Here is a 17,285-nt window from a genome sequence, read left to right as displayed (position 1 = left end):
AAAAAACGTAACAACTTTACACTGAAGGTTGCAAAGTATATTACCTCAATAATTCATCCTGGTTTTATAAAAGAGTGACAAGCTTTGGATAAGATTAGTATGTGAATTAATATTTTAGAAACACAGTAAGAGAAACCTGAACTGGCAGTGGTGTCTTCACAGGATGTAGAAAAAGCTTTTGTTATGGTACAGGTTAAATTTCTGGAACATAGGTTTACAGGTAGCCCTCACTTAATGACCCTAATTGGGAGCAGCAACTCCGCTAAGCGAAGCAGTTGCTAAGTGGGAAATTACATGACTATGCTTTCTGACTGGAAAGAGACAAGACTACTCAGTTTCACACCTTCGGTTTTTGTTTGCTTCCTAACTACACCCCCACCCTTTGGAATGCTTGACTGCTTGCTTATTGTTTTGTACACATTGAAAGCAATGAGATTGCGCTGCAGCCTGGGGCTGGGACCCATGGGTGCAAACAGGTTACTCTGTGTCTCCAATCTCTCTGCTCTGCGGGGGGGGGGGGGGAAGCAAGCAATTTCTAGCTCTCCTTTGCCTGACCTTTTCCCAGTGCCAGCACAATCACATTGCTTTCGATGTGTACAAGAGCAAATAGCTTACTTTCTTGCAATCCTTTTTTCTAACCTCTCTGCTCTGCAAGGGGGGAAGAAAGAAAAAACCACAGGTTAGGCATAGGACAAGGCATACTAACTGTGAGTACTGACTGTAATGGCGATCACGTGACTGAGGGATCACGTGACTGAGGGAGGCTGCAAAGGTCATAAATGGGCTGTGAAGTTATTTTTTCAATACCATTGTAACTTTGAATGGATGCTGAATGAATGGTTGGTAAGTGAGGACTACCTGTATCAGTCTGGGACTGTAACCAAATAATCTGATTTGAACATATTTTGATTAAAAAGGGGTTTTATTAGTATTTAAATCCCACAGTCTGAGTTATTACAAATGGAATTATTTCTTCACCCATCAAGATGTCTCACTGGATTCATTAAGGATGTCTTTTATTTCCTCTCACATTTAACTTGGTCTCAGAACTACTGACATGTTTTATTAAGCAATCATATGAGATTTTAGGCATGATGTCAGATATCACCTGATTTCCTTGTTCTATCAGTATTTTTAAAAACATAAAAAACTGTCTTTCATAGTACAAAACTTGGTTGTTCGTGTAATATACCTGCACTGGAAATATTTTCACAGCAACATATTCATTTAACAACTGAGCTTTCCAGACACAGCCAAACCTTCCTCTAGCTCTGATCTCTAGTAACTGCAACGGCTTTAGGCCCATCAATGGTGATGGAGGTGGTGGTCCAGGGTCCTAAAAATAATAATAAATAATAGTCAACAAAAGTCCATTTTTTATTAGTCTCATTCACCAATTCAAAGAAGGGGACAATGTATATTTAGGGAGCACATTCTGTCAACAAAGCTTACTAGAATACAAACAAAAATGTTAATACAGCAATCTCACAATTTTTTAGCAATTTTCAAATCTTTCTCAACAAAAATGAAATGAGTAAATCCAACAATTAAACTATATGATTCCAAACAATGCATACATACACAATAGGAAGGGAACTAAATTTCTTTAAATCGGTCCCATATCTTTAATCTCCACATATGGTCAAAGAAAATAGTTTTTTGCAGCATACACCTACTAAAAATGTTTCCCTAAAAATACTTTATCTAAATGAAGTATTTAAAAGGTATTAAATACTCTATATTTTAACATTATCATTCTTGTATAGGAAATTTGAGGGCTTCATGCAGCCTTGTGGTTGTTCTCTGTCCATATACAGAATCCCTGAGGATCCATTTCTACTTTACTCATCCAACTACTGACCAAATATCACTTGAAAGATGGGCAATCACTTTTAGTAGTTAGGTAAGACTCATCTTTATTAGCATTACAGGAGAGGGTTAAAGCCATCTATTATGGCAATTCTGATCTGGAAGCCTTTGTTTCACTTTGAATGCTATGGAGAATCAGCCATCTTGTCTTCATTGGGACCTTGCAGGCGAGGAAAAGTGAGAGGTACATATGTGTGATTATACTTCCTGGTCCCCACTACCTTCATCTACTTTTATGAATACTAAGGCATCTACAGGATGTAAAAAATTTCCATACTAAGCTACACCTGAAGTGAACAATGATGAACTGGCCTTAAAGTTACATGTGTCAGGGTATAAACTGAGGAGTCCTTGTGGTTCTCTGTACTTGGTTGTTTTCTTGCAAATCTTTCGTTACTTGGCTAGGTTACATCTTCAGTGCTAGAATGGAGTGGGGTTTGCTGTCTGTTTATATACAGTGGCCAGTGTTGGTGGGGGTGTTTCCAAGGGTATTATTTACCCCTTAATTGTATGTCTGGTGATAATCTTGGTGTTAATCTCTGATTGTCTGGGTGATGATTGCTGGTGAGGAGATGTTCTGGTCTTTTGTTTCCTTTTATTGTCTCTTTTGAATAGTGTGTAGATGTTGTTTATCTCTATGTGCCTGTTGCAACATCTACACACTATTCAAAGGAGACAATAAAAGGAAACAAAAGACCAGTACATCTCCTCACCAGCAATCATCACCCAGACAAGCAGAGATTAACACCAAGATTATCACCATACAATCAAGCAGTAAACAATACCTTAATCAATACCCAGAGGGAAACACATACCCCCCCCCCATCCTTACACAGTGCTTTAAATAAGGTATATCTTAACTTTTTCACAAGTTAGCTTCCCTTAAATATATATACATAACTATATCGGTCCCTTTGAGTAAATTTTGACTCTTGGCGACTGCTTGGACAAGTCCCTGCAGTTTTCTTGGCAAGTTTTCGAAAGTGGTTTGCCCTTGCCTTCTTCCTAGGGCTGAGACAGAGTGATTGGCCTAGGGTGACCCAGCTGGCTTTGTGCCTATGATGGGAATAAAACTCAGTCTCCTGGTTTCTAGCCTGATGCCTTAACCACTACATCAAACTGGCTGTCTCAAAATTATCTTATCTCATTCTTATTCTTAAACCTCCTAAAACAAAATCTAAATTTGTGTTATATTTTTACTAACATTAATCTCATTAAACTTGACTCTCTCTCTACTGTTCTATATCACAATGTAAATGTTAACAAACTCTTCATGCAAAAGACTCGACTTTTCTTTGGTTTTGAATGATATACTGAGGAATATACTATATCAATGAAACAATAAGATTAAATGCAAATTTGCCAAAATACTTGATGAAAAAGTACTCGGTGTTTTTTTAATTACTGTCTTTTTTTTTGTCCCAAAGTACATCAGATGTTAAAATACCTTAAAATCTGATTTTAACTAACCTGTTGAGTTCTACTTATCTTTCTCTTTTTAAATTAAATTTATATGTCTCCTGACTCCCAGCAACTCTGGGGAGGGTTTATAAATGGTTAAAAACAAGGAACCTCTGCCTATCTGGACAAGATTCTGCATAAAAGAGTATACAATACAACTTTTAAATCATGGAATTCTCATACAGAAGTACATTAAAATTTCGTGAAACAGAATAAATATTCATGGTTTTCTTTTGTGCAGCAACATTTTCTATGTACACTAAGGGGATATACAAACTACTTGGGATTACTGTACATTTCCCTTTAAAAAATTAAGTGAATTTCTAATTAGAAAGTAATTACTCTCACTAGCATGATACATGGAAACTAATAATTTACAGCAGCTATAAAACAGGAATAAATAATTAATACCTGAAAAGAAGGACTCACACATTTATTAATGGATGTAAATGGGAACGGAATAATTTCTTATTTTGGAAAGACTTGTACATTAAAACAGATTCAATTTCTTTACCTTCAGGTAATGTTTCATGATGAAAACTTTTTGGAGCTTTAACAAAGCTTTCTGGAAAATATGTTTAGCTAAATGTGAAAAATCTGTACAGGTAGTCCTCGTTTAGTGACCGCAATTGGGACTGGCAATTCAGTCGTTAAGGAAGTGATCACTAAGTGAAACATCACAATTTTACTTTAGTTTTCTTTTGCTTTACAGACCTGCGAAGATCATAAATGTGAGGGGATTGGTTGCAAAACTACTTTTTCATCACTGTCGTAACTGCAAACAGTCGCTAAACAATGCAGTTGTTAAACAAGGACTACCTGTAATGCTGTATATGTCAATTTAATCCCACCATTCCAAACATAATGTGAAATACATACTAGAAAAATGTATTTAACAAAGCAACAGATAAAGTATTAAATAAACAGTGCTCAAGATTCAAAGGGCTACCTGATAAACTCCACATATATAGTGGGTCTTCAAGACCTGTGCTTCCTAAATGGAAATCCACCATGCCAGCTGTTATACCACTTCTGATTTTGAGGAAGCCCTCAAACGCAGACTGTGATATAGCATGCAGGTTTGCTATTTAATATCCCCTGATATTCCCAAGTCCTTAAATATGCCAGAAGTAACTCTCTGAATCTTATAATGCGTTCTATTTTGAGAAGGAGAATACTGATTTTGAAACAACATAAAGTAAATGGATGTAAAAAAGTTATCATTCAAATTTCCAAAACAGAATCAGTGCAAAACATTTTTCTCCTGCATATGTAGATTCTCCATTTTAACAGACACCCATGATGGTTGTGAAGATAAGTTTTCGTGTCAATACAAAATTTAATTCTATGAAGTCCAGTATCTCATGTACTTGGCACAGTATTAGATTTTCCCACTCAAGCTAATGAAATATCACAATATTTGCCATGATAGGCCATAGCCAAATTGTTCTTTGACAATGACATGATACACTGTAGAAAATCCAACAAAGGAAGAAACTGATACTTCTGAACACGAATACAAAGATTTTTCCAAATGTTACTCCTACAATCTATAACTCCACAAATTCATGACCATAAATAAAACAGTGCATCTTACCTCTATCATTATATGAAAGGCGTGCTTGTAAAAAAAACACAGGCAAAAGGGAATTATTTCATATAATACGAAGTATAAATGCATCTTAGGAAAAGTGAGAGTTGGCAATACTGAAAAGTTATAGTTAAGATTCAGCAAAGATGTCTCAAAGAAAATATTTTCTGTACTGATCCTCTTTTGACAATAAAAGACAGCAATGTATATGATACACCAGTAACTGACTTATTTGAACATTAACAAATCTGTAACCAAATGTTCAAAATAGTACTGAAGCTTTCAAAAAATGACTTCCATAAGCATAGTGCAAGTACTGTAGAAAGCTCAGGGAAATGTAGTAATTTAGTTATTGAGCTATTGGTTTTATGCTATCAAGTTCTAGCTTTCCCAAAGATGTGTGCATAAAATATAAGTTGCTACATTACACAAGAGGGCAGTATTGCATCATCTAACCTACAAACTTTAAGTATAACTATGAAACAAAACACATGCACAACTACCCTCATCCTAATCTTACTTCATTTAATTATTAAACTCGCTAAACATAGTTTGCTTTTCATTAATACTTCTTTGGTAGTTAATTAATACTAGAAATATCATCCCTCTCTTTGATTTGCTACCTCCATTTGGAAATACCAGGATATAAATTAACAGTTAATTAGTTTTTATTTTAACACTCATGAAACACCTCAATTTTTTTATTCTTTTTAAAACTGAAGAAAGACAAACCTTATAAAAGTAACTAGAATATGCAACATGTAATTACTAATAAATTGTATTAGTTTACAAAGCATTTTCCTCAAAATTCACTAAAAAGAAGCAAAAAGAAAACCTGGGGTGGGTATTGGGAGGAGAGCTTTCTATCACCAACATTCATACCAGTCTATGATTGAACTCTACCCTCACACCCCCTGTACCTGAATTCTAAGTGTAGTTCTTTCCCAGGTACATACTTAGGCAAGTTGTTATGTTGCTGCCTTTTCTAGAATGGGGATTTGCCCCCATTCACCAGGAATCTGGTTGGGGCTGAACAGTAAATCTCCCTTCCCTTCCTTTTAAATAAATGGCTCCAGATTTCCCTTTCAACCCAACAAGGTAGTCATCAAGAAAAGAAGGACTTTTATTTTAATAAAAGCAATGAAGTAGGTATTTAAGAATAGTTTTAATATAAATTGCACAAGGCTGAGATCTGTATTTAAAATCCAGCGCTCAGTAATCTGCAAACAAATGTACAGATAACTAAAGCAGACACGAAATTACCTCCAAATCATGTGTGCATCACTGAGCAGAAATTAAGGTGCAGTAGTGCAATAGGGAAAATCATCCCTCATATGATAAACATTCCCTGTCAACCTTATTAGCTTCCATTCTCCCAAGGTTTTTTAGATTTGGGCAATCTCAATCCCAGTCTCAAAATCTCTTTCCTTTTGGTACTTCCTTCCTGCATGGCCTTTGGCTAAAACTCACTGAGAACAAAGCAATTCCTGATATTCTCTTCCCTTGAATCTTCTCCTCCCAAATAAGAGAATATTTAAAAGTCTAACCAGGAGGTCACTAATCCAGTATATCAACACTAACTGTACAAAATCAGAAATCTTCCATTTTATAAAGGTACAGATTCTCTGATGAAGAAAAATATACAAAATGAGAGAAAGAAAGTCTCCTTCCACTTTACTAGTGCAAACATCTGGATGTAAATAAGTCAATGTTTTTTCTAATAGTTTATATTGGTAATGAGACTATAAAAATAACAAAAAGATGACAAAACCTTAAAAAATCCAGAAAAAGAAGAAGAATCAAGAGCAAAATAACTGAAACAATGTTGCCCATATAATAAACTGTCCTGATAATAAAAATCATTTGTGGCCACATTGTTTTTCAGGTTTGTATGGTTGCTTTGGAAGCTACTTCCGAGCTTTATTCACATATGGATGCCAGTTTGCAAAGTGAAATAGTCACACAGGCATACAAATTGGGCAGGAACAGTTTCTAATGCAGCACACAATATTAAAAAAAGGGTACACCTGCTTTAGTAATTTGAAGAGGGGTGTTTGTTCCCACTCATTCCTAAGCTCCTCTTTCAAAGGATTTCCATAGCCCTATTGTACAACAAGCAATAAGAAAGTGCTTATCAGCCTAGCATATAACTTCTCATTCAAAGTAAACAGAAATTATTTCCAGTGCTTATCAACTTCTTGACGTTAGGAATGTCTGACATAAATTACCAAAAATCAACTTATTAAAGGATCTGCACTTGTGTGAACTTGGCTATCAAAATATGGTGTGCATATAGGTGTAAAATTAAATAGAAGCTGAGTAACTGTGCCAACTATGCCAAATACAAAAGGATGGTCAAGAAGTATTGAATCCATCTAATCTGGTAATAAGAAAGTTGTTAAGCACTGTAGTCGTTATACTTCTAATTTGGAAGATACTGCTTTTCAGTGCATATTTTGCAAACATTAGTGTGATATTACCATTTTCTGGGGAGCTAACCAGTTGCTATGCAATTCACAGATTTTGAAGTCTGTATATACTGTTTCCTAAAATATTGATAATATATTAACCAATACTGCTTGTTTGTGAAGAGGACATAATAATCACAACCAAATTAGGCCAAATAAATCAAACATTTATGCAGAATTAAGCTTTACAATAAATTTGTAATAAAACTATATAAACTACTATATAAGTAATTCTTACAACAATTAAAGTTGCCTTGCAGATTTATCAGCAGAAAGGATAGGGTTAAGGTTATATTTTAACTAAAATAAAGAAAGCAGAGACTACTTGGTTACTAGTTTTATTTAACATCTAGAACCTTGCTTACAGAAGAAAACAAAATACTAAATCCCTATTTGTATTACAAATCGTGCTGTCATAAATTAATAGCAATAAAAAATTATGGTTCATTTTTTGAGTAATTTATTTCTCACATCGTAGATAGTATTTGAATCACAAATTATTACCATACAATATGAAAACTAAAATACTTCAAGGAAATACAGTGTTCCTTCAGATTACTTCTACAGTAAAAAAAATTGAAGACTACATATGTATTCTCCAATATGGTAAAATTATTGAAAATTATGACATATTATGCAAGCAGGGCTTTTCTTGTACAGGAAGTCTTTTTCTGCCATTTCCCTACACTGTGGTGCTCTAATCATCCACCCAACTTTCTGCTGGGCAAGCAATGATCTTTAAAAGCCACCTGCATGGGACTGGAAAAGCAGTTCTATCATGAAAATATTCTGCTCATATGGAGTTCTTTGGATGAAAGAATTCACAGCACAGCAATAATATATTTGTGGGAAGCTGCGTGCAGGAGAGACAGCAATTCATTTAACAAGCCTGAGAGTGGGATGATGACAGAAGAGAGAGTTAATGCACAATTTGGGAAATGAGGAAGTGGAATATCTGACAGCATAATATGAGAAAGGCACTTCACCAAAATGGTGTTTCTAACAATTTCACATTGCAACATGCTTTAACAAAAATAAATGGAAATGCTGTTCTTTTAAATTAATAACACAAAGAATGCTGACTTATTATGTTGGGCAAGGGGAAGGAATAGGGATTTTAGAAGGAGGGAGATTTAGATAAACTGAAAATGTCCTAATCTAAAGAATGTCATCCTCAGGTGAATTTCAGATAAGATTGATTACAAACAACATATACAATAAATGATCAACTTTATCATTGTGGTGGGCAAAGCCATATGTTGATCAGCGTACTAGTAGATAAGGCCACTTTTCTTTCACATCATGTGATTGCTCGGTACTCAGTACAATTCTCTTTCCCTGATCAAAGCATGAAGACTGACAACTTATTTCTCTGCTACAGAAACAATAGGACCCTCCTTTCCCAGTCAAGGCAACAAGAAATACCTTATGACATGAAGATGACCAAAGATTTCTTGTCTAAGACTAAATGAACCTATTTAATTTTACCATTACCATTTTAATTATAACCATGAACCATTTAATTTGTTTCTACAAATACAAATTAGGAAACAAGCTCAGACACATTTAAAGGAACACTAAGCATACCACTCTCAGAAATAAACCGTAGTTGCTACCCCTTCCAGGTTTTTAACTTTTTTATTATCTGACTAGTAGTTGATAAAGAAAGACAGAGAGCTGCATTTCTATGTTGCGTACAGAAGAGGGGCTTTCCTTCCTCCAGCAATCAATGGCTCCTATGCTTGAACACATTATTCCTCTTGCATCAAGTACAAGAAATGCCTAGTATTCTAGTTGTCTAAATGAAAAGTTGAAGTAAATTTTGGTCAACTGAGACAGAGATTGCACATTACATTTAAATGGCAGATGCTATGCAATGGCATATGCAAGCAGGTTTTATCAATGTGCAAAAAGTTGAGTCATGCAAATATATTAACTGGTTATCTGGGAATGGTTTGAACCTGTTGGGCTTAATGAAGTTGACAGGGTCCTTAGGCATGTGAGCTTAGCCACCTGCTCTTTACATCCATGCCCCTCCTGGGTTGAGTGGGTTCCAGTGGTGATGAATTCTTGAGTGAGGAGGTTGTTCCTTTACCTCTTCAAGAGACCTTGGTTCGCCGCCTCCTCAAGAAGCCATCACTGAACCTCATGATACTTTGGATAATTTGTGTCCAGTATTTAACTTTCCCTTGAATGAAGTGGATTATCTGGATCCTTTTCAGTCAGGATTCAGACCAGGGTATGGGACAGAAACAGTATTGGTTGAGTTTTGGATGATCTCTGGCATGGACGGGATGGGGGTTATGTGGCCATCCTTGCCTTACTTGACCTCTCGGCAGCTTTCAATACCATCAACCATGGTATCCTTCTAGATCGACTCAGAGGACTGAGGATGGGTGGCATGATGCTGTGCTGGTTCATCTCTTTTCTCCAGGGTGGATTCCAATCGGTGGTGACTGGGGGGGAGAGATCCCGCCTTTGGTCCCTACTGTGTGGGGTGCTGCAGTGCTTTTCCTCTCCTATTCAACATCTGCATTAGACCGCTGGGTGACCCATGGGGTAAAGGTATCAACAATATGCTGATGACACCCAATTGTACAATTCTGCCCCTGGCAAATTTAGGGATGCCAAGGCTGTCCTATCCTGGTGTCTGGAGGCTGTGAGGGTCTGGATGGGGAACAACAGGCTTTAACTGAACCCTGGCAAGACTGAGTGGCTTTGGTTTTTGGGGGCCTCCCATTCTTGGACTGTGCCATATTTGGTGCTGGATGGGGTTACACTGCCCTAAACAGACCCCATGCGCAATCTGAGGTCCTCCTGGATTCATGACTCCTGCTCAATGAGCAGGTGGCAACTGTGGCTAGGAGGGCCTTTGCATAACTTCATATTGTGTACCATTTGCACCTGTTCCTAGATCAAGGGGGCCTACTCATGGTCACTCATGCCCTAGTCACCTCCTGGTTGGACTATTGTAATATGCTTTACAGGGGGCTGCCCTTGAAGAGTATCTGGAAACTTCAGCTGAGGCAAAATGCAGTGGCATGGGCAGTTATGTGTGTTTCTTATAGAACACAAGTTACATCTTTGCTCTGTTTTGACCTTTAAAGCCCTACATGGCATGGGACTGGGTTATTTGAGGGACCGCCTCTCCCCAGTCACATCTGCCTGTCCGATCAGATCTAGTAGAGAAATCATGCTACAGATTCCGTCATTTAGGGAGCTATATTTTGTGGGTCCTAGGCGGCGGGCCTTCTTGGCTGTGGTGCCTGTGTTGTGGAAATATCCTCCCCCCTGAGGTGAGGCTGGCACCATCACTCTTGACTTTCTGAAGGTCCCTCAAGGCAAGGTTGTGCCATCAGGCCTGGTGACCCCATGGAACTGGTGAACTAGTGAGGTGGCTCCATTATTATTAACATTCTTTCGCCCATTATTTTTTTAGCTGTGTTTTATAGTTCTTAATGCTTTTAAAATAATAATAAGAGTTGTTATTTATTAATTATTGTTTTTTATCTTTGTTTTATGCCACCTAGAGTCACTTGTTTTGTGAGGGGGCTGCTATATAAATTTGATAAATAAATAAATATTTTGCATTGACATGTTTTATTCTTCAAATTACATCCTCAGATTCTATGAACCTTTTGATTCATAGAAAACCACCTATACAATTATAATCACATACTATGGCAAAGAGAAAGCACACTTTGCTGGGTTTAACTATCTTTTCAAACTAGTAAAAATAGTAATTGATGATTTTTACTTCATAAAAGAAATAGGAGCCAGGAAAACGAGGAAACCCTCTCATAATTTTTGTGCGCATAAGAAATTAAATTAGAGCTGCTCACTGAAACATTTGGATGAAAATTTAAATAAGCAATTTCTCCATTATGCTTTTTGAATGGATACAGCCTTGAGTCATACTGTAGTTGCTGAGCAACTATATGACTCAAATTAGTTCATTTTGCAGCAGTTAGTACTGACAGCTATTTAATTACTTCCGTGGACCTAAAGAAATCTTCCAAGACTTTGCATTATGTTCTGCAGCAAGGTAGATGTGACTAGTATGGATGTGGATAGGATTTTTTTGGTAGAAAGCTATAGTGGTTAGCCTGCCCTACCACCCTTCATTTTTACAAAGTATTTTAATATTATCTACACTGATTTTCCAAAGTAGATGGCAGGACCTGCTCGATCTTGGCTGATCTTGAAAAGCTAAGGAAGTTCAGACCTGATTAATACTTGGGGGATCAAAAGGAAATCTCAGGACAGAAATACAGAATGGAAAGTAGAAAAAAAAAATCCCAGAGTAAGCCAATGGCAAAGCACTTCTATAATGTTGCCAAGGATATCCTGTAGGTATGTCCATGAAGTCAATGGGAGTTAAGCTCCACTCAAATGAGACTTGATTTCACTAGACTGATATATCAGATTTACTTTGCATTTCCTTTTTAAATTGTATTGATCTTTCATTACAAACTATTTTGGAAATTTTTTCTAGAGATGATATAAACATATGTTTAATTTAGAATAATTTGAATTATTTATAATCAGCTATTTCAATTTTATGAAAATGAGCCTTTGCTGATTTTCAAGGGGAATCCTTTCAGCTATAGGTTGCTTATAACATGAAGAAATGTCCTTGCTATCAAACATATGTATGCACTGCTTGTACCTACTTCAAATATGTTGATAATCTGGTTTATACTCCACATTCATAGGTTTATATTAGAAGTTCCTAATCTAGCCAGATCATGATTTTTCTGCTCAAAACTGCCTAGCTCTACATCTAGTGCAGAAACACTCATGAACCACATTTAAATACAGTAAACACTGGCACCAATATGTAATGATCATATTGTACATGTAAACTTTTCATACTATACTCTGAATCCATTGAGTTTTTACAAATAATCATGATTAAGGGTATTGACAAACATGGTAAAGCAACAATTACAATTATGGAATAAAAACAGAAGAATTTATGAAAAGGATCTCATATGCCTTATATATACTTCCTTGCAATGTTTGTATAATATGACTGGTCACAGCACTTTTCACACAGGACTTGAATCAAATGTTTAATTATATTCAAACCTCTCTGCAGTTGCTGTTGCATGCAAATTCCTCCCTGTAAAGTCAGGGGGACTCTTGAGCAGTATGGACCATGACATGAGGGGTTTGCAGTGGATGAAACCAGTTATATATTGACCTTCAACTCTTCAACCTTTGAATCCAAACTTCTGCTTGTAGTTACTTGTCATATTAATCTAACATAGACTATTCCTTCATTCCAGGGCATGCAACATTTAAATGCTTTAATGTTTCAATTAATGTATAATTTAATATTTTAAAAGATGCAGTAAAACATGCTTAGTTTCCAAAGATACTTTATCAGTATTCTAAATATACCTTTATCAAAAATAATGATCAGCAGAGATAGGAAAAAGATTAAATGCAAATATATTCAAGGCAATGTGTCTAAATAAATAAATAAATATTTCCACTGAGCAAAAATACATTCCCTAGTAGTACTGGGGAAGGTGACTTATGAATAAAACACAGTTTCACCAACACTGTCTCCTTCCTTGCTAGAAGTTCCTTTCTTATGAAAGAAATGGGATTTAAGACAGCTATGAGTATTTTTGTTTAATTTATTTAGCTCTGGGGATATCTATTCATGTACTGAAGTACATCAGAACATTTAAAATAAATTATAAAAATGTAAAATAACTTCTCCTATAATTATTTAAAAATCTAATCTAGTACAAAATGAGTGGTTCAGATTCAAATTATTATATCAAAGTTTTCACCATGTAAAAGTAACTTACTTTGATCTCACTTCAGTAAGCTTATACCTTAGCAAGCTAGTGCTTTTATATTTATTTATATATCAAATTTGTCACCACCCATCTTGTTAAAAAGCAACTCTGGGCAGTTTACAGAAAAGATAAACTCAATTAAAATAAAATATAAAATCTTAATAATAAATAAATTCCAAGAATGACAAGAATTGGCAATTAACTCAGGGAGCGTCATCATGTTTATGTTTATCAATTTACAAAATGCAAAGTGAGCGAACAGAAGAAAAACCCAAATCAAATCAATATTTGGTGTGACCACCCTTTGGCTTCAAAACAGCATCACTTCTTGCACTTGCACACTTTGTACACTTGCACAAAGTCAGGGATCTTGTAGGATTAGAGTCAGGTGTATGATTAACCAATTATACCAAGCAGGTGCTAATGATCATCAATTTCATATGTAGGTTGAAACACAGTCATTAACTGAAACAGAAACAGCTGTGTAGGAGGCTTAAAACTGGGTGAGGAACAGCCAAACTCTGCTACTAAGGTGAGGTTGTGGAAGACAGTTTCATGTTACAGGTTACACACCATGGCAAGACTGAGCACAGCAACAAGACACAAGATAGTTATACTGCATCAGGGCGCTAGCCATCCCCAGGGATGATGAGAGCTCTTATTACCCCATGCAAGCTGGCAGAACCAGGTCTTTAACCCTTTCTGGAAAGCTGGGAGGGTAGGGGGGAGAACATTCCAAAGGGTGGGGGCAACAGCAGATAAGGCTCTCCTCCTGGGCCCTGCCAGCTGACATTCTCTCACTGACAGGGTCCGCAACATGCCCTCTTTACCTGACAGGGTGGGATGGGTTGATGTGAAGGGGATGAGCTGGTCCCTCAGGTAACCTGGACCCATGCCATTTAGGTCTTTAAAGGTAATAACCGGCATCTTGAATTGGACCCGGAAGCAAACTGGCACACAATGCAGCTCCCGCAGTAAAGGTGTTATATGTGCCATCCTTGGGGCACCCAAGATTGTCCACGCAGCCGCATTTTGAACCAGCTATAGCTTCCGGATACTCTTCAAGGGTAGCCCCATGTAGAGTGCATTGCCATAGTTTAACCGAGAGATGACCAGGGCGTGAGTAACTGACCACAGAGCCTCCTGATCCAAGAAAGGGCATAACTGGCGCACCACACAAAGGTGGACAAAGGCCCTCCTGGCAACAACTGCCACCTGCTCCTCGGGCAGGAGTCATGAGTCCAAGAGGACCCCCAGATTACGCACTGGGTGTCTGGGGTAGTGCAACCCTGTCCAAAACCAAAGATGGTAAGTTCCTGGATACAGAGGGGTTTCCAAGACAGCCACTCTGTCTTACCAGGGTTCAGATGAAGTCTGCCCATCCAGACCCCCACAGCCTCCAGGCACTGTGAAAGGGTGGTCACAGTATCACTCAAGCCACCAGGGATGGAGATGTATAACTGGGTATTATCTTCATACTGATGATACCTCATCCCACGGTGGCGGATGGTCTCACCCAGTTGTTTCATACAGATATTAAAAAGGAGTGGAGAGAATACCAAACCCTGTGGCACCCCACAATGGAGGGACTGTGGGCTGGACCTCTCGCTCCCAATCAACACCAATTGAGATAGACCTTGGAGGAAGGAAGAGAACCAGCGCAAGACTGCACCACCCACTCCCAACTCCCTAAGCCAACCCAAAAGGATACCATGGTCGATGGTATCGAAAGCCCCCGAGAAGTCAAGAAGAACACGGATAGATGCACTACTCCCATCCTGCTCCCACCAGAGATCATCCATGAGTGCGACCAATGCCTTTTCCATCTTGAATCTGGGCCTGAAACCTGACTGAAAAGGGTCCAGATAATCCATTTCCTCCAGGATCCTCTCCTCTGGAGCTGCAACGCCACCACCTTCTCAACCATCTTCCCTAAAAAGGGGAGGTGGGAGACTGGATGAAAATTGTCCAATATGGTGCGATCCAGTGACAGCTTCTTGAGGAAAGGATGCGCTTTTCCTCAACTGATTTTCTAGGTTTTCACTTTACAGTTTTAAAACAAGTAAAAAAGACAGCATTAAATTTTGAGTGAGAATGTTTCTGAAGTGTGCATATACATTTCTGTGTAAGTTATGGATATTCACAAAATTCATCATCTTCAAAAATAAGTTTGAAATGGGCTTCTAGGGAAGCAATGGTGGACTGAAGATAGCTCCGCAACAGTAGAGCTGATGGCCATGGCAGAAAGAGGAGCTGGTGAATGGATTGGCTCCTCAGAACCCCTCTCGGGATCAAGGAAGGGACTAGGATCACCCACAGGTATGCTCTATACAGAGGTTCACATGCAGACAGACAGCAAAATAGCAATCTCTGGCGAGTTTGAGAGTTCTGGGAGCCAGGGGAAAATCATCCTGCCTAAGCTGCAGCTTGGCGCCTTCAAAAAGACACTCAGTTCACCCACTTCCTTTCTTAACTATCTTAGGAAAGTGCTCGTTATTGATCTTTTGGATGTTAAGAACCTTCTGAAGGGCAAGTTTCTTTATGCCAGGAGAGTTTCCTTCTATCCTGGATGAAAGAAGTTTCATGTAAGTTTAAGGATTAAAAAGAAAAGTTTTAATTTCTGGAAAACAGCAACAGAGGAACTAGATTGTTGATTTTGGAAAGTTAAGGGCCCAGATGGATGTGAAAGAATATTTCCTGTGGGTTGTTTAAAATTTTATAAAAGTATATATGAAGATTTTGAAATTAACTGTAAGAAATCCTCCCATGAGAGTTTGCTGATTGGAAAATAAGCATATCATAAGAGAGGACTTTGAAGATTGACTAGATTATCTGCTACTATAAAAATGGATTTAGCAGAGGTTACAGAAGAACAGATTTTACTGGACTTACTGGAAAATAGAGACTTGAATGTGGATTTGAAAATGGATTAAAAAATAAAAATTCCAGACTACAAGATTGATATGGAAAAAAATGTGGATTTGAAAACATTTAAAAATGACAGATTATAAGAGTGATATGGAAAAGGATGCCACAATGGATTTACAAATGCAACTGTTGATATTTAATAAGTAAAATATACAAATAATAAATCTCCATATCTTGAATTTACAAAAGGGACGTGTTAAACTACTAAAGCTGTTCCTGAGAGGAGACAAAGAGAAAATGATAAGAAATCAACTTGTGAGAAATTACTTGAGGGGATAAAGACCAAGCTTTTTAAAAGTAAACAGAAGAACTATAACATGAACTTATTTGAGCAGGGTTAAAATATATATGTTGTGGTTTCTGGTAGATATTAATGGAATTTCTTCTTGATCAGGACTGAATGACGAGGCTTTGAAGATTTGCTTATAAATGGGGAGAGATTTCTTTTGTTTTATTCCTCAGAGAAAGTGATAAGTTGGACTACAAAATGGATTTATTTGATTAAGGTTAAATATATATATGTTATTATTTCTGGTAGCTCTTAATGGATTTTTGCAGAATAGAACTGAATGATTTATACTTGGTTATTGATAAGAGATGAGATATGGGAAGAAGAGATTCTTTTTATTATTGAAATACTAGAGAAGGTGTTAAGTTACTGAAGTTGTTTATATTTGTCTAGAGGGAGGAGGGTCATTTTTTTTATATTTCTCCTTTTCTCCTTTTCTTATTTTTTTCCTTTTCTTTTTTCTCTCTTTGCAGTTTTCTTTTTCTTTACTTCACTTTTCATATTTCTCTTAGTTTGTATTAGTCTTTTTGTATTTGTAAACTTCAATAAAATTATTACAAAAATAAGTTTGAAATGTTGTAGCCAATTTCAACAAGGACCATTATTCCTAGATTTTCTAAACAATAGGATCCAGTTCAGAAACTCAAAAAATCAGAATGGAACCTGGCAATATAATTCAAATGCCAATGATTTCCTGCAGACAGTCACCCATGGTGCAAATGGCCGCTGAAAAATAGCCTTCATTTCTACATGCAAGACACTTCTCTCCAATATCAAGATACTGACTTACATAGACACCACTGCATGTAAAGCAACAGGCATGAAGGCTTTTCTCCCAGACATAATTTGAGTGATGGAAGGAG

At 37.1% G+C, this 17,285-nt stretch overlaps 1 protein-coding gene across 1 annotated transcript in view; it reads right to left on the bottom strand.

Annotated features, from left to right (window-relative positions):
• The window catches only part of ACVR2A (activin A receptor type 2A), a 77,661-nt gene that overhangs the window by 21,154 nt on the left and 39,222 nt on the right, over window positions 1-17,285 (bottom strand). The window contains exon 5 of the mRNA XM_007422635.4: window positions 1,193-1,336. Within this exon, the coding sequence (XP_007422697.1) occupies window positions 1,193-1,336 (144 nt within the window). The remainder of the gene's footprint in view (window positions 1-1,192; window positions 1,337-17,285) is intronic.

This window comes from Python bivittatus, unplaced genomic scaffold, assembly GCF_059951505.1.
Source record: "Python bivittatus isolate LINGU-HERP-01145 unplaced genomic scaffold, Pbiv_v1 ctg000480_np1212, whole genome shotgun sequence".
In the NCBI taxonomy this organism is placed as follows: Eukaryota; Metazoa; Chordata; class Lepidosauria; order Squamata; family Pythonidae; genus Python; species Python bivittatus.
Note: the sequence above shows the minus strand (reverse complement) of the source record. Positions and strands in the feature narration are given on the sequence as shown.